At 43.2% G+C, this 23,584-nt stretch overlaps 1 protein-coding gene across 1 annotated transcript; it reads left to right on the forward strand.

Annotated features, from left to right (window-relative positions):
* The first annotated feature begins 5,793 nt into the window (after positions 1-5,793).
* Positions 5,794-22,306, forward strand: LOC119255696 (serine protease 23-like). Its single transcript, XM_054699589.1, is given in 6 exon segments — positions 5,794-5,812; positions 7,436-7,504; positions 20,786-21,183; positions 21,186-21,308; positions 21,311-21,586; positions 21,589-22,306. Coding segments are annotated over 4 exon segments (1,116 nt in total). The 5' UTR covers positions 5,794-5,812; positions 7,436-7,504; positions 20,786-20,798; the 3' UTR covers positions 21,921-22,306.
* Positions 22,307-23,584: the final 1,278 nt, after the last annotated feature.

The raw sequence follows: 23,584 nt of genomic DNA on the forward strand, positions 1-23,584 counted from the left end.
AGTCTCTGTCACAGCCAGCGGCTCTGCTGTGTCTTCTTAAGTTAAAGGAAGAAAAGATCTTTATTTTCTCTTTTGTTTTGATCAGAGATCCAGTATGCCAGTTAGAGCACATCAGAGAAGCCCTGTGCTGGCCTCTGGAGACACTGACTTTGACCAGAGAAAATGAGAAACACACAGTTATTCCAAAATGTTTCAAATTTTTCAGTTTAGGGTAGAGCTTACACTATACAGGGAATTGCTGGTGCCAAAGCCTGTCTTTCTTCCTGATAATTTTAGATTGCTTTATTCTTTTAAGTATGATTAGAGTAAAACTTGCCTTTACTGTGCATCTATTTTTTTTTTCATAGTACCCTATGTGCCAATACAACAATTCAGCAATTTATCTCTACAAATACTTTATATATTGTGCCTTTACACATGTAAATTCAGTGTATATTGACAGTTTACACTTCCAAACCCTTAACATGACTGGTGTATACTTACCAATAACAGAAGGCTTTTTTTTTTTTTAGTTTTAAGTGCAATACAAAAGTCAGATGTTATAATGACTTTTTAGTGGCTCTTTTTATTAAATTTTTTAAAAATTGCAAAAGTTTGTTGCGTTTTATTTTTCACTACGCAAGATTCTAAATCCATGATCATAAGAAAAAAAAAAATCTGGATTTACCCTTAAAACACTGACAAAATACATAGACTTGCCAACATGAATGGTTTAATAAATATTTGTGGAATGAATTGATAGAGTGTTTGGGAGACTGGGAAAGGAGACAAAATATACAACACTGGCTCACATTTGAATCTGTAATTTTTCCTAAATCCAATACTAAGGAACCCTTATGCCTACAGAGCAGGTAAGAAGATTTAGAAATTGAACAGGAGTCCTGAGGTAAATTTCTTAGAAAGTCTGAATTAAGCTTTCAGTGCTGACGCTATAACAATTTAATGCATTTGTTTATTCATTCATTCAAAAAATTTAAAACATGAATTGAGCATTCACTAATATTAATACTGCTGCTAGGGCCTCCCCGGTGGCGCAGTGGTTGAGCACTGGGCTGCGAGGCTGCCCACAACCCCTGCAGCGCTGGTTCCATGCCTGGCCGCAGGCGAGGGTCCCACATGGTGCGCAGACCTCTCCTGCCGCGCCCACTGCTCCCCTCAGCGTGTTTTCAGTCCTTCTGCCTGTTCTGTTCCCCGCTCTGGCTCTGGTGAATTCTCTCACCCTCCCGTGCTTCTGACTGTACCCAGTGCTTGCATAAATAAATAAATAAATAAATAAATAAATAAATAAATCTTTAAAAAAAATACTACTGCTAATAATAATAGATAATGCCAATTTACAATTTATTTTATGTTACCCGGGTGCTTTGTGCTTTGGACTGATTATCTCTCTGAGTGCTTACAACAGCCCTAAATTAGCCTCATTGCACAGCTGAGAAAAGTGAGGCACAGAAAGTGACATAAGTTGTCCATGGTCACTCAGTAACTAAATGAATTTCCTGTAACTAAATGAATTCTAAATTGAATCCAAGTCAGTCTGACTCCAGAGTTCCACGTTATTTGCTACTCCAGGACCCATAGTAGGGATGCCCAGAGATTAAAAAAAATAGCAATACATGGATGATCCTCCGTAGGGATTATGTTGTCACAGCCTCAAGGATTGTAAGAGCCAAGCAGGCCACTTGGTTGTCTTTCTACAGATGAGAGGTCAAGGCTGGTGAGCGAGGGGATTACCCAAATTCATGGCAACAGGTTCCCAAATATACCTGTAATGCCCTGTGTTGTCCGTCGTTCCAATTTTTTCACTCATTGCATATAACTGAAAACTCTACTTACTGACCTGCCAGAGCAGTACAGAACTAGTAGATCCACATTATCACCACAGAAATGAGAAACCATGCAGAAATGATTTTCAAACATGTAAATTAGTCTCCTTAGAAATAATCCTCACTATGACTTTCAAACTAACTTAAATTTTTGAAGTTGCACATGGGTCTTAGTTTCACGCAAAATAAGAACTAAAATTGAGCTTAGCAATTTAGAATTGACTTTTGGTCTCTAAATTTCTTGCTATCTTTCCATCACATCTGCTGCTCTGAGGCCATGAAAGGCCATTATATATTGCAGCACATCAGCAACTGGTTCAACCTCCTTTGGTCAGCAGGAGAAAAGGCAGGTCTGAGAAGCATTGTAACACAATGGAGTCCTGGGAAAGAGTGGAATAGACCCGCAGACTTCACAGCCCTAATGGCACCAGCCCTTCTACTTAACCATTTTGTACCTCAGTCTCCTCACTGTAAAATGCAATAATCGTGGTGTCTATTCTTCTTTTTGCCTTGAAGATTACATGTCAGAAAGTCTATTCCATGCTACCTGGCATGGAATATAGCTATACAAATACAGCCATAATTTTTACAATTCAGTTCTCATTAGACTCCTTATTCACCTTTGATTTTCTTGGGTATAGAGTGGAGGAATTTAATGAGATGCTGTTTGTGAAAGACTTGCTCAGATCTTTATCCCTGGAGCTTCAACTCAAATTCCACCGTTTCATGAAAGCCTCCAGTACTTGCCAGGGTTAGAATTAAAGATTCCTTCTTCTGTGCTCTCTTGCTGTAGCCTGATCCAGCCTGTCTCTTACTTTCTTTTATATTTGATTTTGTCTATATCCATAGCATAAACTTTTTACAGTGATGGATATTTGCTTTCTCTCTCTCCCACCTATTTAGTAGCCTTACACACAGTAAGTATGAATATGGGTCTTGACCAGAGGTATTTTAAATAACTCTATTGCTATGCACATGTAAAAAATATTTGAGAATGATGGTTATGAAGTTGAGCTGAGTTCTCAAGAAGCAATGAGGAGTTAGATTTTTTTATTTTTGTTTGTTTTGGGAAAGGGAGGGGGTCAAGTACAAAACAAAGCAAGTATGTGGGCTCAGCATGAGGACACAGACATTTCTCAAGGAATTCAAAGCACTGTATAAATCTGTCATTATCATCCTTATGAAAACCACAGAGACGACCTAAAAGCAGATGGTGTGCTCTTATTTTACTGTTGACAGCTCCTGAAGACAGACACGGTAGTGCTTGGCCACGACCCGGGCTCCTGTGCATCTTCTGTAGTCAGAACTATTGGGTCTGGCTGTGGGAATGGCAAGAGGAAAGGAATATAATTGTAGGATTGGCCTCTCCCAAAATGTTCAGAAAATCTTTTCCAAGGTGTATAGAGGAGGTTTCCTTGGCATGTGGAGCCAAGGTCAATCAAGGTCATGTGGACCTTGGGAGAAACTTCTACCACGACCTTAAAGAATGAAAACTACCAGATCTAGGATCATCTCCCTTAATCAGATAAACCTCTATTAAGGCCAGGAAAACACGTAGATGGAGGACTTTGTCATATTAAGTCATCCTCTCCTCATTATATGTGCCACCCCCCCAGCCCCCCCACCCCCGATGCCCAGGACCCTTAGGTCAGGATTTAAACCTCAGTCTCTTCCATGTAACTTCATGGGAGTTTATATCCAAGTAAATTCTCCATATGCTTATAATTAAATGTAATCTTTTTCTCCTACTAGTCTGGCTGATGTTACTGTGTTTCCTCATTCAGCTTGAGAAGAACCCAAGAAGGGGAAATTTTCTCCTGTACCCCTACATGTTCTTAGTCCTTCCATGTTTCAGTTTCTTTCTCTGGATGATGGACTACTCCTCTTGTTCTCCTTGATGGGATCTCCCTAATTGGGTTACAATGTAAATTTTGAAAATTGCCAGGACAAATGAGCAAGGAATGTCAAAGTGGGTGGAGGTGGTGCTCATTCTTTTTGCACAACAGATAAAACAACTGCTTATCTTGATTATAACAGATAAAACAATAGCTTGTTTTGATTAAGCATTTACAGTGTGTCAGGCAGTGTGCTGAGCATTTGGTGGGTGTAAATTCATTCAGTTCTTCAACCAACCCATGAGGTAGCCCCATTTTTACAGAGGAGGAAACCACACAGTTAAAGGCGCTGACACACTCAGCAATGTTGCTCTGTTCTCTTCCCAGGACCTCTCTTTAATTCGGTGCTTAGCATGATGCCCTGCATGTGTTCAATAAATATTTGTTGAAGGAAAATTCATAAAATTTGGGCCTAGTTTAGAAGTATCTGCCTTCTAATTCCACCTGCAGCTTCACAAGGAAGATATTTTACTTTAAAGGTGCTTCTCCAGTTGGGAATTACACACTTGGAGATGCAATTATTTCATTTTTTCCATATTTATGATTTTAAAATGAATGTAAATACATCCTGGGTCATACCAAGTACTGCCCATGTGCTGTTCCTCTAAGAACCAAGAATCACCATTTCATTTGGTATGGCAAATAAGAATCAAGTGCAAAGTTAATTACTAAATGATCTAGTGAGAGCCAAACATAACAGTGACAGAAGGTGTGAACAGAGGAAGTGCCAGTAGTTGGAGTAAAGGAAAGAAGTGAGAAAGTCAACAAATGGCACCAGGCACTCTGAAGGTGCTGGAGTCCCACAGAACTCAAGTGCACCCACACCTCTGCAGTGGGTCCCTATGATGCTGGTCGTGGGTAAGTAAACAGTGCAAATTTTAATTATATTGTTCTGGGAGGGGATTTTTATTTTTAAGATTTATTTATTTATGCATACAAGGCTGGGGTACAGGCCAGAGGTGTGGGGGGTGTGTGAGAGGATTCACCAGAGACAGAGTGGGGAACAGAACAGGCAGATTGATTGAAATACACTGCTGAGGGGAGCAGCGGGCAAGGCAGGAAAGGTCTGCCACGCCATATGGGTAGCTCCCAGATGGAACTCAGCAGGCTGCAGATAGCTTCAGAGTGCTAACTAAGACATAACCCCTTGGGCCACCAGGGAGGCCCTCTGGGAGGGGATTTTTACATTTGTTTCATAAACTTGTTTTGGTTTGATTCCAGAGTTGCTCACAAGCTGTAACTTAAGTTTATATTTGGTTTTATGTTTATACGTAGTCATGCTATCAATAATAAAACAATTCTGGGGAGGTCTAAGGAACTTTTGTCCTTAAAATAGTGGAGATACGAACATTTCCAGCAAAAGCGGCTTCCCCATTTAAAATCTCTCCCAAACAGATAAATTAGGTATGCCCTTAACATCACAGTGTCAAACACCAGGTTTGGCCCTTTTTAAAAGTGAAAAATAAGGCTGAAAGTCTGGTACTGGGTCAAGTCACTGCACCTCTGTAAACGTGTTTTCTGTCTGTAAAATAAAGGTGATCTGCACCTTCGTCAGCACAAGCGGCACCCCATGCAAGGCTGGTTCGCAGAGGCGCTCCACAAACGGCGGCTTATTCAACACCGACCCTGACGTGGGGAGCAGGAGGCCGCCGTCGCCCCAGGTCCGGACACGGCTCTAGCAGCGCTGGCCCGGGGAGCGCGCGCGCGCGGCCCCCGGCGACCCCGCGGAGTGCGCCGCTGGCCGGGCGGGCCAGGGGCCGGCGCCCCCTGGAGTGGCCCGGGAGCGCCCCAACCCCCTGCGCCGCGCTCAGGGCCGCCCCAGCCCAAGGCGCTGCGGGGGGAGCCCAGCTCCGGGCTCCGACCGCGGGCCGCGGGGAGACAGAGCGCGGCAGGCGCACCCCCAGCCGAGCCGTCCCGCGCCGTGCAGGGGGAGCCCGCAGCGCTTCCCCCCACTCTGAGGCGCGCGGCGGCGCTCCCGGGGCCCGGGGACCTCCCCCACAGTCCCGAGCTGGCCTGGGGTGTGGCCGTCGGGGACAACCGGGCCCGGGTGCGAGCGGCGAAAGCCCCAGGCTCGCTCCGGACACTGCGCCCGAGGTTTGCCGGCGCCCGGAATGGCCGAGCGGAGGAGCGCGGGGCCCGGGCGGGGCGGGCTGGCTCCAAGGGGGCGACGGCGCGGGGCCACCTGCGCGCCCAAGGCCTGGGCGGGCTCCCGAGGGTGGGTGCCCGAGGGTGGGTGCCCGCCGGCTCCGGCCCGCCTGAGGCGGGAGGGGGGAGGCGGGGCGCGGGGGGAGGCGGGGCGCGGGGGGCGGGCTGGCCCGGGCGCGGGGGCGGGGCAGGGCGGGGGGCGGGGGCGGGTCCGCCCTCCGCAGCGCGGCTCGCCCACCCGTGGGCTGACTCGGCGGCGGCGGCGGGCATGGGAGCCGCGCGCCCCTCTGCGCCCCACACCTGCCTGAGCGGCGGCGAGGCCCGCGGGCTGGGCCGGTGAGTGCGGGCGGGCGGGGGGCGCGGGGCGCGGAGCAGCCGGACAAAGGGCCGGCGCGGGTGCAGGCACGGCCGCCGAGGGGGCCCTGGAACAGCGCCCCGGCTGCCTTCGGGGAGACCCGCGGAGACTCGGGCTGCCGGGCGCTGGCACTCCCGCGGGGCCGCCGCGCAGGGATGGGGAGACATTCGGGGACTGCTTTCCCGGGGGCTCGGGGCTGGGGGGCGGAGACGGGAGGCTCCGGGCAGCTCCCCGCGGCCGCGCGGCCAGGACCCCTCTCCGGCGCCCGCCGCTCGCTCCCCTCCTCTGCGCTCCCGCTCGCCGGCGCGAGCTGCCCCGTAAGTTTTAACCCGGGCGCGGCGGGGCGCGCACCCGCAGCGCCGGGGAGGTCCGGGGCGCAGGCTGCGGTCCGTCGTCGCGGCGCGCGTGGTCGGCGGCGGCTTCTCCAGACACTGCTGTCAGGGCCGCGGGTCCTGGCGAGCCAGAGTTTGCTCTTGAGCCTGTGCGCGCTCGCCCGAGCTCACGTAGACACAGGAGTTTCCAGTTTTAAAAGAGGAGGGAGGAGAATCATTTAGGCGGGTGAAAAACGAGCCCCCTTCAGAACACAAATGGGTTTCCTTAGAACGTCTCGTGAGAAAGCAGCTGAGAAAACCCACTTTGTTTTAGTGTCCCGGGGATGCCACGGGGCTCGAGAAGCCACCGAAGCTGGCGTGTGTGTGGCTGCGCCCGGGTTCTGACAGCCTGGAAGGGCGTGCTGCGCGCGCCTCGGAGGCGGACCGCCGGTGACAGGATCTTCTGCAGGTGGCCTGGGAGAAAGAGTTGTAAATTTATCGCTGAAGATAGCTGGGCCAAAAGCCAGAGGCCCAATATCCTAATCACCGTATTTACTGCACAGTGTTTCGGATCCTTCTTGCACGTACGAGCGCTTCTAACTGTGTCTCAGAACTCTACTAGGAGTAGACCGCAAGTGAAGTGGGGAGAAGGAACTTAGGAAAAGCCCCAACACCAGTATATATTTTTTAAGGTGTTAGATAAAGTAGATACCTTCTTTGTAATTTTTTTTAATTGAGGTAATCTTGGATTCTAAGGCCGTGCATGATTCAGAGGCATAGGATCACGTCTATTCAGATGCATAGTCCCACACCCCCCCAAAACCACTGTGTTTACTTGTGAAAGTGTTGGTGATCACATACACACCATCTGCATTTGAGTAAATTGTTTCTCTTATGTTTTCCCAGGTAAATAAAGTCAAGAGGTAACTTGTCATGTTTTCCTGTGTCTGAACTGGAAAGGAAACAGTTTCCAAGGTAACAGATATGGACCTCATTTTTATAACCCTGACAGTTTATTCAGGTCGATGTGTGAATACCGGTGCATTTTTCTGTCTGTATCATGAGTGTCAAGTGCCCATGAGTGGGTAAGAGCCTGCATGTTTAGGCATGTTCAGGTTCTTCTGCACATCTTTTCTCACAGCCCATTAGGACTTAATCCTGGAGGCATTCCACGCACCCAACCCCCCTAACTCTGAGGCATTAGTTTCTCAGGGCCTCACGAATGAGTTTTTTACACTCTTCTTGCTCTGCTACAGGCATTTCCCAGGTGCACTCAAGTAGTTCATTTTGCTTACTATCTAATAGAGAACTTAAACTTGTTTTTGACCACCAGATTATATTTAGGGTTGACTGGATTTATAAATTCCCTACATTTATTTTCCTGTGTAAGATTGTAATTCTTAAGCCATTAGGTGACTAGGCCTAATTAGCGTTAACAGATTTTAAGACTTAGGAAAATGAAAGCTGCCGAGGATTGACAGAGATTTGTTCATTTTTAGGTATTTGATTTAGAAATTAGCATGGTTTTACTGTCCAACATCCCAGACCACAGATTCTGTAGAAAACGGAATCTGACTTTTTTCTTCATCCTTCTAAATGGTATCTATAATTTCTGAGGTCACTAACTTCCCTCCTGCTTTTTGTTATTGCTATTTGTGGTGGTTACAGAAAGTCTACTTTGTACATACAGTGTGTGCCTCCCAAGGATGAGACTTTCCCTCCCAGCCATTTGTTTACTTTCAGAGTAAATCATTCCCTTTCAAACTCTTGCCCTCTTGAGGAGACCCACGTTGTTGCAGTTTTGGAAACTAAGGTGCAGGAGAAGAGAGCCGCCTCAGTGCCCAGTCACCCAGCAGATGCCTGTGACTTGTGCATCTGATATTAGGCAAAATCCCTTCCCCTTAAGGTTCCTCATGGGCGCATGAAGTGGCATCCTTGTCACAAAGTGTAAGTATTTTAGACAATGGATGGTGGGACAGTAGCTCCTGCTGAGTGATGGAGCCTGGAGTGTGTTGCCCTCTTGTGAGTCAGAGACACAGAGTTGGAAAAGGAGTAGTATTTCTGTCTTAGTAAGCATGGTGAACTAAATATTTGCTTACCTTCATTTTCTGTTGTGCTTTGCCATTTAGATGAAATGATGCATGAAGACACTTAGTTGGGAAATTTAAAAGATCATTATGTATGTGAGGAATCTTTTGTCAGTAAAGGCTTATTGCTAGAAATAGAAGTTTGTAGATCTGAATTTTCTTCATCCAGATTTTGATATGAGAATCAGACTTGGAAAACTTCATTCCCTTTTCTAAGGTGTGAGTCTTTCGGAGTTCTATAAGGATAAAGTGATTCATTTGTAAGGGCAAGAGAGAATTTAAACTTATGTAACCCATTAGTTTTCTTTCCAGTAGTGAGATTGTTTTTTATTGCATCTCTTTACACTGATAAGTGTTTAGGTTTAAGTGCACTTAAATGGACACATTCTAGGCTTCTTTAGGGTTTATTTGTCTCCTGGGGAATTATTGCATTATAAAGTGAGTTGGGAAGTTAATGCAAAGCCATCTGCCTAATTTGAAAGCATCATAGTTATCACTGTTGTTATGAATGAAGAGTCAGGGGAGGATGTGGAAGCCTCAGGAAAAACACTTGGTGAGCAATGGGAATGTCCCCCCCACACACACACACCACCACCACCATCCTTTTACGAAAGCATTCGCACCTAGTTATGCCACTGTTTCCTTCTCAGAAGCTGACCTCTGCTGGAGGCCTTTGTCTCCTTTGCATACTGATTAGGGAAATCTTGTCTCCCAGATAGGCGAAAGATTAGCATGATAAAATTTCCTTTTCCTTTTTCCCTCATCCTCCACCCTCCATAATTCTGTGAGTAGAGATTCCTGGGCAGTAAATGAAGGTGCAGAAGACATTTGTAACAATTTAGTCTCTAACCTTGGATTTTTGTGACCCTGGAAAATTAAAAAATTAAACAATCCCAGAACTGAGAAGATGACCAGAGCTAAAAACACTAGCTAAAGAGACCATCTGAGTTAGTTCATACTATTCAGAACCATTTCCAAACCACCCTAAACACTCCTTTGGTAAAGAAGTAAGTAATTTATGAGATGTACAACTTGAATGTAGCTGTCAGTTTTTAACCACCTGGGGATCTAAGTCCACAACTTATCTCCCAATTTCTGATCAGGTGCTTACAAACCTACATTCATTTTTAACAGTCAGTGTTAATTTCTAAATCTGAATTAAGGATTTTCTAATGAGGTTTTAGAAACTTTAATTATTATATAAATTATTGTCAGAATAAGGTCTTAAGCACACAAGTTAATAAACAGCATTTAAGTAATAATATAGGAAACCTGCAAGCAATGGTTCAAATCAATAGAAATTAGTATTTTGTAGGTTTCTGAAAAGATTATTTATAAGGGACTAAAACTTCACCCTGTCCTGTTGGTAGAGCAGTCCTTTACTTACATATAGATTGATTGACTTTTTAACTGGCTAAATGACAGAATTTAAGTGATAAAAATCCCACATTAGTAATATCATCTCATATTCATTTGTCAGTATTTTCCTAGAATATTAACATTTTAGTAATATTCCATAGAGACTTCTCAGCCACCTGTGATTTCTAAGTTATCCAGAGATCCTTGGCACGCATCATTTTTTAAAATTAATTTCTTTATTTGTATATATTTTGCATCTGTGCATCTGTCATTTTGCCTAGGAACAAATTTGATCCTCAGCATTGAGAAGCTGGAGTGATGATGTGGCTGCTGAGAGACCCTCGCCAGCTGCCTGGCATTCTCCAGCAGAGGCTTGCTCACATTTCCCTAAACAACTCACGCTCACCAACCGATTTCTAAAAACATCGTTTGAAATACCAATTTTTAAGTATGGTATGGTAGCACTTGTAAAATGAGGCAATTTTAAGACCTTTGAAAGTTTTTCTTAAACAAGGATTTTGTATACAGGCAAAGCACTTGGAAAAGTGAAATGGGAGTTAATTTTGCCCAAGAGGGGTTAATTCAAGAAGGCAAGATTGCTGGCTGGATTTTTTTTTTTTTTATTTTAACTGCAGTTGAACTAGTTTCTGACTCTTCCCTGCCATTCTCTTCCCTGACATCCTTGGGAATGGACTGTTCCAATGTTTGGATAAATGGAAAAAGCTAAAGACAGAGGCCACTGGAACCAATTTGGGTGGAGTATATAATTCAAACTCTGTTGTCTCAGGATCCAGTTGATACACTAATTCCAGATCTGGGACTTGACGATGTATGTGCTAGATGATAAGATGAGCATATTTCAGCTGTTGTGTTCTTTGTGCACTTTAAAAATATTGTCTACAACTTATGACAATACATAGTATATTTTTATCTCCTCCTCTCACTTCCCCAGTAATTATATTTTGAAATCAGAAATACTTGGCAGCTTGGGTCTCTGGATTCTGTATTTTTTTCTTAAGGTAAATTAGTAAAAATTGGGTTAACACATCTGCGACTCAATGAGAGCAGGCTTTAATGTTCTCCACATTAATCAAAGATGTATAGGAGTCCAAGATACAGTCCTGTGGGAGATAGGCATTTCCTTCTAGTACATATCATACTTGGCAGGGATTCTGGCATGAGGGCATTCAATCATCTAGATAGCAACTTACACAGAGAAGAGGGTTATCCAAGCCCTCCATGTGTCCAAGGGTTGGGAATAATCAGAGACAGAGCCAATCCCCAAGTCTCCTTAAGGGCTACTACTATCACCACACCTATTACATCCCCAAATTTCCTGTTGAGAAGGAGAATTCTGCTCACATGCCCTCATCCACCATTAGTCTTGGCAATGTCCCTAACAGGCAAATACAAACACATGTATGCATGTTCCTATGCACACTCTGATTTCAAGGATTTAGAGAAATAATTAGATGCATCTCCCCACAGAACGCCCCAGGGACCTTTCCTATTCGGAAACATCAAGAGTTTTAAGGGATCAGTATGTGTCAAGGAATTGGTTTTTCCAGACCTTTATTCCTTCCTTTTCCAACCCCTGTTTTTGACAGGAGTAAAATCAAAGAGAAAGAGGCCAGTGAAGAGATCCTAACAGTAGGTAGGACAAGCACATATTTGAGAAATAAAGTTTTTTTTTTTGGGAATGTAAGTTGGCATGCTCAGCGGGACTAGGTCAGGTCAGCGGAATTTTCCAATTTTATATAAAAGAAGAAAAAAAATCACTCAAAATTCGCCAGAAGGTTTGTATTCTCAAAGAGGAAGAATAAGAGTCATGAAGTACCTTCTTCTTTACTTCTGCTCTCTCCCCCTCACCTTGAGACCTAACCTTCCTCTGTCCTTGCTGTGGGCTCAACCTGCTAAGTCAGCTTCTCTTAAGGAGAAGATTCAGAGTCAGAATCAACTGATGTTTGAACATTCAGGAAAGTGCTTCCAGTCTTTTTTGTTGTTTCCTTGCAGGATATTTGATCCAGGTCTTTAAACATACCTTTCAGGATAAAATCCAGACTTCATTTGGTATCCACTTCCCTTCACAATCTGGCTCTTCCCTGCTGCTGCCAGCACTCCTGTGTCCCCCATAGCTAAGTTAAGCATAATTCCCGAAATAACTCACACTGCGGCATATCTCCATGCCCTTGTTCCCTTTCTAAGTACGCCCTTTACTTCGTCTTCTGTTATCTTCTGTTCAGCTTCGACACCTGTCTCAAGCATCACCTCCCCTGGAATATCTCCCCTTCTTAGTGTGTAGACTAAGGGGTACTCCAGGACCCCCAAACTTGCATGCTCTCAGTGGGTCCTGCCATCTGCCACATAATGACAAAGCATGCTCTTAGTGTAAAAGAAATAGGAATACTATGCATAGAAAAGACGAGAGAGGATAATAGTAATATCCAAGGTTGCCCATCTTCTCATGGGTAAATGCCCAGCCAAACTGGGTTTGCCAAAAGAGGTGCCACTGAGGCTCACAAGTTTGCCACAAGTCTAAGGCACCTTCTAATATGGTACCTAGGAAAGGGGCAGGAGGGAGGGACAGGCAGGCTGGGACAAAAGGAGCAAAATCACAGTACAAAGCAAGGTAAAGGCTGCTACTGTCAGCTTCCCCAGCGGTCTCTTGCCCATGCCTCTTCCAGGTGTCCCTACATGTCTTGACTCCACATGTCTCTTTCTGTGCCCCCCTAGTCCAAAGCTGAAAAGCTCCCCCTTTTTCTTATATGTCTCTCTGCTTCATGTGCCCCCTCCAAGTCTGCTCCCCAGCCACGCCTTGCCTGTGCAACTCTACTGTTTACTCGGTGGAGCAAAGAACATGGAATCTTCGCTTTTTTAATGGAGATTACAGTTATACCCTGTTCTTACTGTTGGATTTCCTGCCCTTTTTCTGTCCTAACACATCACTCACATATATCTTGTTATTAGCACTGAGCCTGCATCATTTAAAAGAGGGGTTTTTTTAATTTTAATTTTTTAATTTATTTAATTTTTATTTTTTATATTAATTTTTTAATTTTTTACATCATTGTTCATTTTTAACCAATATTTGCTTCCCCCCACCCCTTCAGGTGCAGTCCCCACAGAGTTACCTTCCCCAAGGCACCCGTGCACCATCACCTCAGTCCCCTGTGCTCCTCCCTCCCTCCCTCTGATCCCTCTCCCTCCTCCTCCCCTGCAGGATGTCTCGGATTTATAATTGTCTGTTTTTGCTTTGCTGTATTTTGTACTGTTGTTATTTTTTACACTGATGTGTTATTGGGTTCCCCTATATTCCTGCTATAAGTGAAACCATCCGATATTTTTCTTTTTCCTTCTGGCTTATTTCACTGAGCATAATTCCTTCTAGCTCTATCCACATTGCTGCTAATGGCATGCATTTATCTTTTTTGATTGCTGAGTAATATTCCATTGTGTCTATGTACCACATCTTCTTGGTCCAGTCATCTATTTTTGGACATTTGGGTTGTTTCCAGGTTTTACCTATTGTAAATAGTGCTGCAATAAACATAGGTGTACAGGTGTTCTTTTGAATCAATGATTTTGTGTCCTTTGGATAGATCCCTAGGAATGGAATTGCTGGGTCATATGGTAGCTCCATTTTTAGTAGACTGAGGAACCTCCAGACAGCTTTCCACAGTGCTTGGACCAGTTTGCACTCCCACCAGCAATGTAGGAGAGTTCCTTTTTCACCACATCCTCACCAATATTTGTTGTTGCTTGTCTTTTTGATATGTGCCATTCTCACTGTGTAAGGTGGTATCTCAATGTGGTTTTGATTTGCATTTCCCTGATGATAAGGGATGTTGAACATTTTTTCATATGCCTGTTGGCCATTTGCATTTCCTCTTTGGAGAAATGTCTTTAAAGTTCTTCTGCCCATTTTTTGACTGGATTGTTTATTTTTTTTTTGTTGAGTCCTGTGAGTTCTTTGTGTATCTTTGTGATCAGTCCCTTATCAGTTGACTGGGGTGCAAAGATTTTTTTCCCACTCAGTGGGGTGTCTCTCTGTTTTGGCTAATATCTCTTTTGCTGTGCAGAAGCTTTTCAATTTGATGTAATCCCAGGTGTTTTATCTTTTCCTTGCCTTTCTTTGCTTTGGGTGATGTTCCTGAGATGTATGTCTTGTAGTGTTTTACCTATATTTTCTTCTATATATTTTATGGTTTCAGGTCTTAGGTCCAATTCTTTTATCCATTTTGAATTGATTTTTGTGCACGGTGAGAGGTAGTGGTCTAGTTTCATTCTTTTACATATGGTGGTCCAGTTTTCTCAGCACCATTTATTGAACAAACTGTCTATGTTCCATTGCATATTCTTTGCTCTTTTGTCAAAGATTAGTTCTCCATATAAGTGTGGCTTTATTTCTGGGTTCTCTGTTCAGTTGCATTGGTCTGTGTGTCTGTTTTTGTGCCAATACCAAACTGTTTTAATTATTATGGCTTTGTAGTATGGCTTGAAGTTTGGAAGTGTGATACCTCCTTTCTCCTTTATTTTCATCAGAAGGGCTTTGGCGATTCGTGGTTTTTTGTGGTTCCATAAGAATTTCATCAGTATTTGTTCTATTTCTTTGAAGAATGTCATTGAGATTTCTATTGGAGTAGTGTTGAATCTGTATATTGCTTTTGGTAGGATGGCCATGTTAATAATGTTAATTCTTCCAATCCATGAGCGGGGGATGTCTTTCCATTTCTATGTGTCTTCTATTTCTTTTAACTGTGTTTTATAATTTTCTTTGTATAAGTCTTTCACCTCTTTTTTTAGGTTTATTCCCAAGTATTTGATTTTTTTGTTTCAATTATAAAAGGGATGGTTTTCTTGATTTCTTCTTCTTCAGATAGATTGATTATGTATAGGAAGACTACTGATCTGTGTGTGTTGATTTTGTATCCTGCTAGTTTACTGAACTGGTTGATTATTTTGAGTAGTTTTTCTGTGGAGATTTTAGGGTTCTCTAAGTATATTATCATACTGTCTATAGATACTTCTTTCCCTATCTGGATTCCTTGTACGCCTTTCTCTTGTCTTATTGCCCTGGCTAGGACCTCCACTATTATATTGAAGAGCAGTGGTGAGAGATGACATCTTTGTCTTGTTCCTGATCTTAAAGGAAAGGCCTTCAGCTTTTCACTATTGAGAATAATGTTGGAGGTAGGTTTGTCATCTATGGCTTTTATCATGTTAAGTTATGTTCCTTCTATCCCAAGAATTTCAAGGGCCTTCATTATAAATGGATGTTGGACTTTGTCAAATGCTTTCTCAGCATCTATTGATATGATCATATGGTTTTTATTTTTCTTGTTGTGATGCATTACACTGATCGATTTTCATAGGTTGAACCATCCTTGTGCCCCTGGGATGAATCCCACTTGATCGTGGTGTATTATCCCTTGGATGTGTTGTTGGATTCTGTTGGCAAGGATTTTGTTAAGGATTTTTGCATCAGTGTCCATTAGGGAGATTGGCCTGTAATTTTCTTTTTTGTGTGCTGTCTTTGTTCAGTTTTGGTATTAGTGTAATGTTGGATTCATAGAAATATTTGGTAGTATTTCTTCTTTTTCAATTTTTTGAAAGAGTTTATGTAGGATAGGCACTAATTCACTGCTGAACATTTGGTAGAATTCATTTGTGAAGCCATCTGGACCTGGGCTTTTGTTTTTGGTGAGTGCTTTGATTACTGCCTCCATTTTGCTGCTTGTAATTGATCTGTGTAGGTGTTCTATTTCTTCTTTATCCAGCTTTGGATGATTATATCATTCTAGGAATTTACCCATCTCTTCTAGGTTGTTGAATTTGTTTGCACATAAGTGTTCATAGTAATCTCTGATTATTCTTTTGATTTCTACTGAACCTGTTGTGATTTCTCCTCTTTCATTTATAATCCTATTTATTTGTGTTTTCTCCCATTTTTTCTTTGTGAGCCTGGCTAGAGGTTTGTCTATTTTGCTTATTTTTTCAAAGAACCGAATTTTGGTTTCATTGATTTTTGATTTTTTTTAAATTTCTATTTCATTTATTTCTGCTTTGATTTTTATGATTTCCCTTCTTCCTCTGGCTTTAGTGTTTTTTTGTTATTCTTTTTCTAGCTCTTTGAGATGTGAGATTAGGTTGTTTCTTTGAATTCTTGTTTGTTGATGTGAGCCTGTATTGCTATATATTTTCCTCTTATTACTGCTTTTGCTGCATCCCATACATTCTGGAAAGTGGTGTCCTACTTGTGGTTCACCTCAAAGTATTTTTTAATTTCTTCTTTGATCTCCTCATTAGTCCAGTGGTCTTCCAGTAGTGTGGATTTCAATTTCCATGAAGTGGGAGGGTTCCTTGTTTTCTTTTCATAATTTATTTCTAGTTTGATGCCTTTATGATTGGAGAAGATAGTTGGAATGATTTTGATCTTTCTGTATCTGTTGATGTTTGTCTTGTGGTTCAGTATGTGATTGATTCTGGAGAATGAGCCATGTGTGCTTGAGAAAAATGTGTACTTGGATTTTTTTGGGTGCAGTGTCCTATAGATGTCTGTTAAGTCCATGAGTTCTATGTCTTTATTTAGGGCTCTAGTGTCTTTGTTTATTTTTTGCCTCATTGATCTGCCCATTGGTGAGAGTGGAGTGTTGAAGTCTCCCACTATATATGTATTTTCTTTAATGTCCATTTTCAGAGCTGATAATATTTGTTAACATATTTTGGTTCTCCTACATTTGGTGAGTATAAGTTGATGAGTGTTATAGCTTCCTGATGTATTGGCCCCTTGATAATAATGTAGTTTCCATCTATGTCTCTTTTTACTTTTTTTAATTTGAAGTCTATTTCATCTGATATAAATATAGGTGTTCCTGCCTTCTTTTTTGTTTCATTTGCTTGTAGGATTGTTTTCCAACCTTTTACTTTCAGTCTGTGTTTATCTTTTGTGGTTAAATGTGTTTCCTGCAGACAGCAGAAGGATACATTTTGTTTTTTAATCCAGAGTGCTACTCTGTGTCTTTTTATTGATGAGTTTAATCCATTTACATTTAGAGTTAATATTGGTATGTTGGCATCTATATTTGCCTTTTTGTTTGTCTTTTTTGTGATTTTTATTCCTTGCTTTATTCTGTTCTTCTTGTTCATTCCTCTGTTGGTTTTAGCTTTAGAACTTCTTGTAGAATTTTTTGGAGTGGGGGTTTAGTTGTAATGAATTTCTGGAGTTTCTGTTTGTCTGAGAAGGTCCATATTTTTTCTTCATAGAGGAAGGAGAGCTTTGCAGGGTAAAGTATTCTTGGTTGGCATTTGCTGTTTTGAAGTTTGTTGAATATGTTACTCCATTCTTTTCTTGCCCGTAGTGTTTCTTCAGAGAAGTCTGAGGTTAACCTGATTGATTTTCCCTTATAAGTTATCTGTTTCTTCCCCCTTACCAGTTTCATTATTTTTTCTTTGTCTTAGACTCTTACAAGCTTTACTATTATGTGTCTTGTTGTAATTTTCTTTTCAGTGTGGTAATTGAGTGTTCTTCTCACTTCTTGTATGTTATATTTGTCTCCTTTTTCATACTTGGGAAGTTTTCTTCAATAATCTCGTTGAATAATTTCTCAGTTACTTTATCTCTCTCCTCACCTTCTGGATGCCTATAACTCTTATATTTCCTCTCTTCATGGAGTCTGATAATTGTCTAAGGGTATTCTCGTTTTTCTTCCTTTGCATTTCTCTCTCTTTTTCTCTTTCGGTTCTTTCTGTTTCTATATCTTCAAGAGTACAGATCCGTTCTCCCATTTCCTCGGTTCTGTTTTCAATGCTTGTCCAAGAGCTCTTTGTCTCCTCCAGTAATCTTTTAGCCTCCTTCTTTTCTTTTTTTTTCCTTTCTTAAGGTCTCATTTTTGTTCTTCAGTTTATTGATTATTTGTCTCATCTCATACTTTATTTTTTTAAGATAATTTTTTTTAAGATTTATTCATTTATACAAGCACTGGGTACAGTCAGAAGCGTGGGAGGGTGAGAGAATTCACCAGAGCCAGAGCGGGGAACAGAACAGGCAGAGTGATGAAGTACACTGCTGAGGGGAGTAGTGGGTGCAGCAGGAGAGGGCTGTGCGCCAAGTGGGACCCTTGCCGGCAGGCGGGGATTGAACCGGTGCTGCAGAGGCTACAGGCAGCTTTGCAGCCCAGTGATCAACCGCTGCGCCACCAGGGAGGCCCATCATTATACTTTTTAATCATGATGATTATTAATTCTCTATCTGACAGGCAGAGAAGTTCTTCCGTGTCATTATTGAGCTCTGGTGACTTATTGTCTTTTTGTGGTATGTCCTTTTCCTGTGGGCTTGCTTGATTATTTGTATTTTTCCTTCTTCCTGCTGTTTGCTTTGTAATTTGTTCTATGCATTGGGACATTGTGCCACTGGTGTTGGTGGCCATCTCAATGGATCTCTCCTTCATGGGTGTCAAAAACTATTTACCAGACTGAAACCCGCACTGGTAGACCAAAACTCCACCATGGTGTTGATGTTGTGGCTGTGTTGCTGGGCACTGTCTCTTACAGTTCCCTCCCTCCGTATTTACTTAGTTCCAACAGGGAATGAGTAAGTTGGTGATTTTGCTCTGGTCATTAAGTGGCGCTAGAGACCTGTACTTGCCGACCTGTGCTTTTCCCCTGTAGTTCTCTGAGAAATGGAGGAGGAAGGGGAGCACCTCGACATAGGGGCTATTGCTCATACTGGGTGCTGTCTGCCCTGTGTTCACCCGGTGCTATGCCCACGGCTGTGTGGATCCTGTGCCCTGAATTCTGCACTCTAGTTCTCAATCTCAGGGTCTCAGATCCAAAACACTGGCTGTCACCCTGTGCAGTACCCACTGTTATGGCACGTTCCATGTCCTGAATCCTGTGCCTAGCTCTCAGTTCCAGGATGGGGTCTTGCTCCATGCCTTGTTACCCTTCTTACCCCCGTTTGCTTGTCCCACCCCCTCTCAGAACCTGAGGGTGGTTTTGGAAACCCTGTCTTCCAACTATTAGGAAGCTGGTGATTTTGTTCCTATCACTAGGTGGCACCAGAGATCTTTCCTAATGTCCTTCCAGAGCTGTGCGTTTCCCCACTGTGCGTCTCTGGGGAACTGAGTGGGAGGTGGCGTGGAATAGCTCAACGGCGTGGGGGGGGGGGTGTCTGCCCTGTGTCGTGCATTGTGGGGAATCCCATGCCCCGAATTTCATACCCAGGGTCTCAGTTCCAAAGCCCTCAGATCCAGGACGTGGGCAGTAGCCCAGTTCAGTGTCTACAGAAATAGCACCTTTTGCACCCCGCTCCCATGCCAGAGTGCCTGGTTTCTGATTACTCAGTGGGAGTCATTCACCTCAGTGATGGTTCCCACATGTCTCTCCATGAGCCTAAGTCTCGGGCACAGGGACCTGGGCAGCCATGATCCTCATATGCTTTTCAAGCAAATGTGCTTTTCCGCACAAGCTTACCATCTGGCCTTGGGCTATTTGCAGGTCTCTCCGGAGTCCTCATCTTCCTCTAATGGCACCTTTTGCTCACCTCCATGGAGACTCCCGCACAGTTCTCCACAGTTCCCATTGGCAGGGTGCAATACCTGCAGTAGTTCCTTTCCACCCACAGTCCCACTTGATCTGTAGTTTGTTGTTGGTGGTGGTGGTTTTCTTTCTGTTGGTCTGAGTGTGCCGGCTTTGTGGGTGCGGGAGGGCAGCAGGTTCTGAGCTTTCCTCTCTTATCGTCCTGGGGCAGTTTGCCAGAGTCACCCGTTTATCTTCCGTGTCCCAGTTCTCACAGGGACCTGCCGCTTTTCCTCTCTATTAACTTTGTTTTCTGGGAGGACTTACTTGCAGCATTTCCCGCCTCCATGTTGATCTGAATCTCCTAAAAGAAGTATTTTTTGAGTCATACTATTGATTCTTCATTAGTTCACTCTTCCATTAATACAAGTGTTCATCTAAGAAATCTTAGTTGAGTGCTTTTTTAGGCCCCAACTCAAGGATTTAGGCTAGATGGGAGCACAGGTACAAAGACCTGAAAAACTAGTCAACAGAAATAGTCACAGTGTGATCACCCTGATCTGACATTAGAATTTACAACCTTTGACAAAGATCCAGGTAGTCATAGCAAAATCCAAAGGGAGAAGGAATATTTTGTTTGTTAGAGACCTTCCTGCTCTGGAACTAAAGTTACAAAAGTTAAGATTTTCCTCCATTCAAATCAAATAAATAAATAGTCTCATTCCCTCTTTTGTATGCACCCACCATTTAGAAGCCATAAGACTCCTAGTAGGTATGACACCATGCCTCCATCTCTCCTCAGTGCATTAGTCATTTGGTAAGATGTGTAATTTAAATTTATCCTCAACATGAAAAGTGGCTCTGAAAATTTTCCAAGTACCTGCTATAATGAGAGTGAGAGGAAAAAAAAAGAAAGGCAGAGGGACTGGGGAGGTTGGAGAGTATGAAGGTTTAAAATCAAGCACAGTGAAGGCTCAAAATCATGCAGAGTTTGCAGCTGGTTGAGCAATTTATCTGGGGATTAATGACATAAGCATGCTGCCCTGCAGGAGGCTATCACAAGGGGGTTCTTAGGGAAGAGAGTCATCACCCAATTTCATTTTGGGCACCCAGCCACAGGAGCACTCCAAGGTCAAGCTCTGGCATTTAAGTGAGACCATTATCCAGGGGTTCCTCTCCACACCCTGATTCCTAAGGAGGGTTGAGAGACTTGCAAACAATGGCAAACAACCTCTGGGCTGTGTTGCACGCTCAGCCCCTTGCCCTCCTGACCTGCCTATCTTTGTTTCTACAGGGTGGTGCTCAGCATGGCGGGGATCCCCGGGCTCCAATTCCTGCTCCTTTTCCTCCTCCTCTGTACTATTGGGCAGATAAGTGCCCAGTGGAAACCGACTTGGCCTGCCTACCGCCTACCTGTGGTCTTGCCCCAGTCCACCCTCAGCTTAGCCAAGCCAGACTTTGGGGCAGAAGCCAAATTGGAAGTGTCTTCTTCATGTGGACCCCAGTGTCATAAGGGAACTCCACTGCCCACTTACGAAGAGGTCAAGCAGTATCTGTCTTATGAAACACTCTATGCCAACGGCAGCCGAACAGAGACACAGGTGGGCATTTACATCCTCAGTAGTGCCCAGGGTGAGCCTGCGGGAAAGTCTCGGAGGAAGCGGCAGATTTATGGTTATGACAGCAGGTTCAGCATTTTGGGAAGGACTTCCTGCTTAACTACCCCTTCTCAACATCAGTGAAGTTGTCCACAGGCTGCACTGGTACCCTAGTGGCGGAGAAACATGTCCTCACAGCGGCCCACTGCATACATGATGGGAAACCTATGTGAAGGGAACCCAGAAGCTTCGAGTGGGCTTCCTGAAGCCCAAGTTTAAAGATGGCGGTCAAGGGACGAACGCCTCAACCTCAGCCATGCCTGACAAAATGAAGTTTCAGTGGATCCGGGTGAAGCGCACCCATGTGCCCAAGGGATGGATCAAAGGCAATGCCAATGACATTGGCATGGATTATGACTATGCCCTCCTGGAACTTAAGAAGCCCCACAAGAGAAAGTTCATGAAAATTGGGGTGAGCCCTCCAGCTAAGCAGCTGCCAGGGGCAGAATCCATTTCTCTGGTTATGACAATGACCGACCAGGCAATTTGGTGTACCGCTTCTGTGACGTCAAAGATGAGACCTATGACCTGCTCTACCAGCAGTGCGATGCCCAGCCTGGGGCCAGTGGGTCCGGGGTCTATGTGAGGATGTGGAAAAGACAGCAGCAGAAGTGGGAGCGAAAAATCATTGGCATCTTTTCAGGGCACCAGTGGGTGGACATGAATGGTTCACCACAGGATTTCAACGTGGCTGTTAGAATCACCCCTCTCAAATATGCGCAGATTTGCTATTGGATTAAAGGAAATTATGTGGATTGTAGGGAAGGGTGACACCAAGTTCCTTCCCAGCAGCACTTACTGGCCTTTATGTACTTATTGTAGGAGAGCTCAAATTTTATCACTGGGTGTTTGTTAGTGTGTGTGTGTGTGTGTGTGTGTGTGTGTGTGTGTGTTATATGGCATAGTTATCTATTTTTTTTAATTGCAAGATGACTGGCTTTATTATTTGAAAACTGGTTTGTGTAACATTTAAGCAGTTTAAAGGAGGAGTTTTGCATAGAAATAAAAAAACATGCTCATGTTTGGAACAATAGGGAATATTTAGTGATTAAGTTAATCTTTCACTTTTTGAGAATTTTGATTTTTATTTCATCTGAACTCATTTCAAAGATTTATAGTGAATGGGTGGCATACGGGAGATAGACTTTCTATTGTGTGTATGTGTGTATTTTCTCCTGAGAGTCATCTTTTCTGGTTTTGTTTTTTTTTTATTAATGCCCAGTCATTACTGTTTCTGGATGGCAGTGTTCCCCATGGCAAACAACTCTTTGGAACGTATACAATACTCTTTGACAGGCAGTCATTATATTTTGATGGGGCGGGCGGTTTGCAAGGTCGTCCTTGAGCTATAATATAATTGCTGACTATAATGCTTACATATTAAACCATATCTTCCAAAGACTGCTGCTCTACTTTTTGTGAAGACCTTGCATGTGCCTGTATGAACTTTGCAGTCTCACTCAGAGTAAGACGAGATCATTTGTGTCAATCCTTCCATTTATCAGGATCTTACTGACATTTCTTGAACTACCTTGCTTTTCAGAAGACAAATAATAATATCCTAATTAGAACAGTGCTATAGTGCTTCTCACTAACAGTACAATGGGTATTTTACCCTTGGAGTGCCACATCTTATTTAATCATGGAGGATGGAATAACTTTGGAAAATGAATTAAATCCAGAGAACAATGGATGTTTCGTTGGGCAGACGTTAGTTATACATTGTAAGTATATATTCCTAGGAAGACTAGTATAATATTTCCTTAAACACTCAACCTTCAACCAAAAGTTAAAAGGGCACCGTCATCAAGTAGGGAGGAGATGTCTCTCAGTGCTTCCTTTATCAGGGATTCACATGCTTGTTTGCACATTAAGAAGTCCTGTAGTAAAGACACATGTTAATGTTTTAAAATATGCATTTCAATAAACATCTTTGATGACACAACCCTTGTTTTCTCATATAATGTCTATGAGCAGTTTAGTGTTCAAATGAATACACTTTGGGAAACTCTGTGACCAGCCTTTAGTTCAAGGTGGTGATGAGGACCCCCCAGGGGTATACCAGGCATTGGTATTTTGGGGGTTCAACCAGAACCCTGTACCAGATTTGGAAATGTTCAAAGGGTAAGACTGGCAAGGATAATCCTGAAAGTCCTTTTTCACTGAGAATCAGAATATTGTGGTGGAATTTGGGACACATTTTTTACATAGATTTTATTTAGAATGAAACTAGTCCAAAAAATGGGAGGACAGCACTAAGGAGGTAAAGGATTATATCCTAATCAGTTTCAGAGCCGTATTCTATCTTTAACTTACTTTAGACCAGAAATGGATTTAAACAAAAAAAAAGAAAGCAATCTGGTAAGTGAGTTGGCACACAGGTCATGCTCTATTTTGCCGGCTCAGTGGGCCTGCTCCGTGGCAGGGCAAGCTGC

The sequence above is a fragment of the Talpa occidentalis genome, unplaced genomic scaffold (genome assembly GCF_014898055.3).
Source record: "Talpa occidentalis isolate TD23 unplaced genomic scaffold, MPIMG_talOcc4v2.1 talOcc4.3, whole genome shotgun sequence".
Classification (NCBI taxonomy): Eukaryota; Metazoa; Chordata; class Mammalia; order Eulipotyphla; family Talpidae; genus Talpa; species Talpa occidentalis.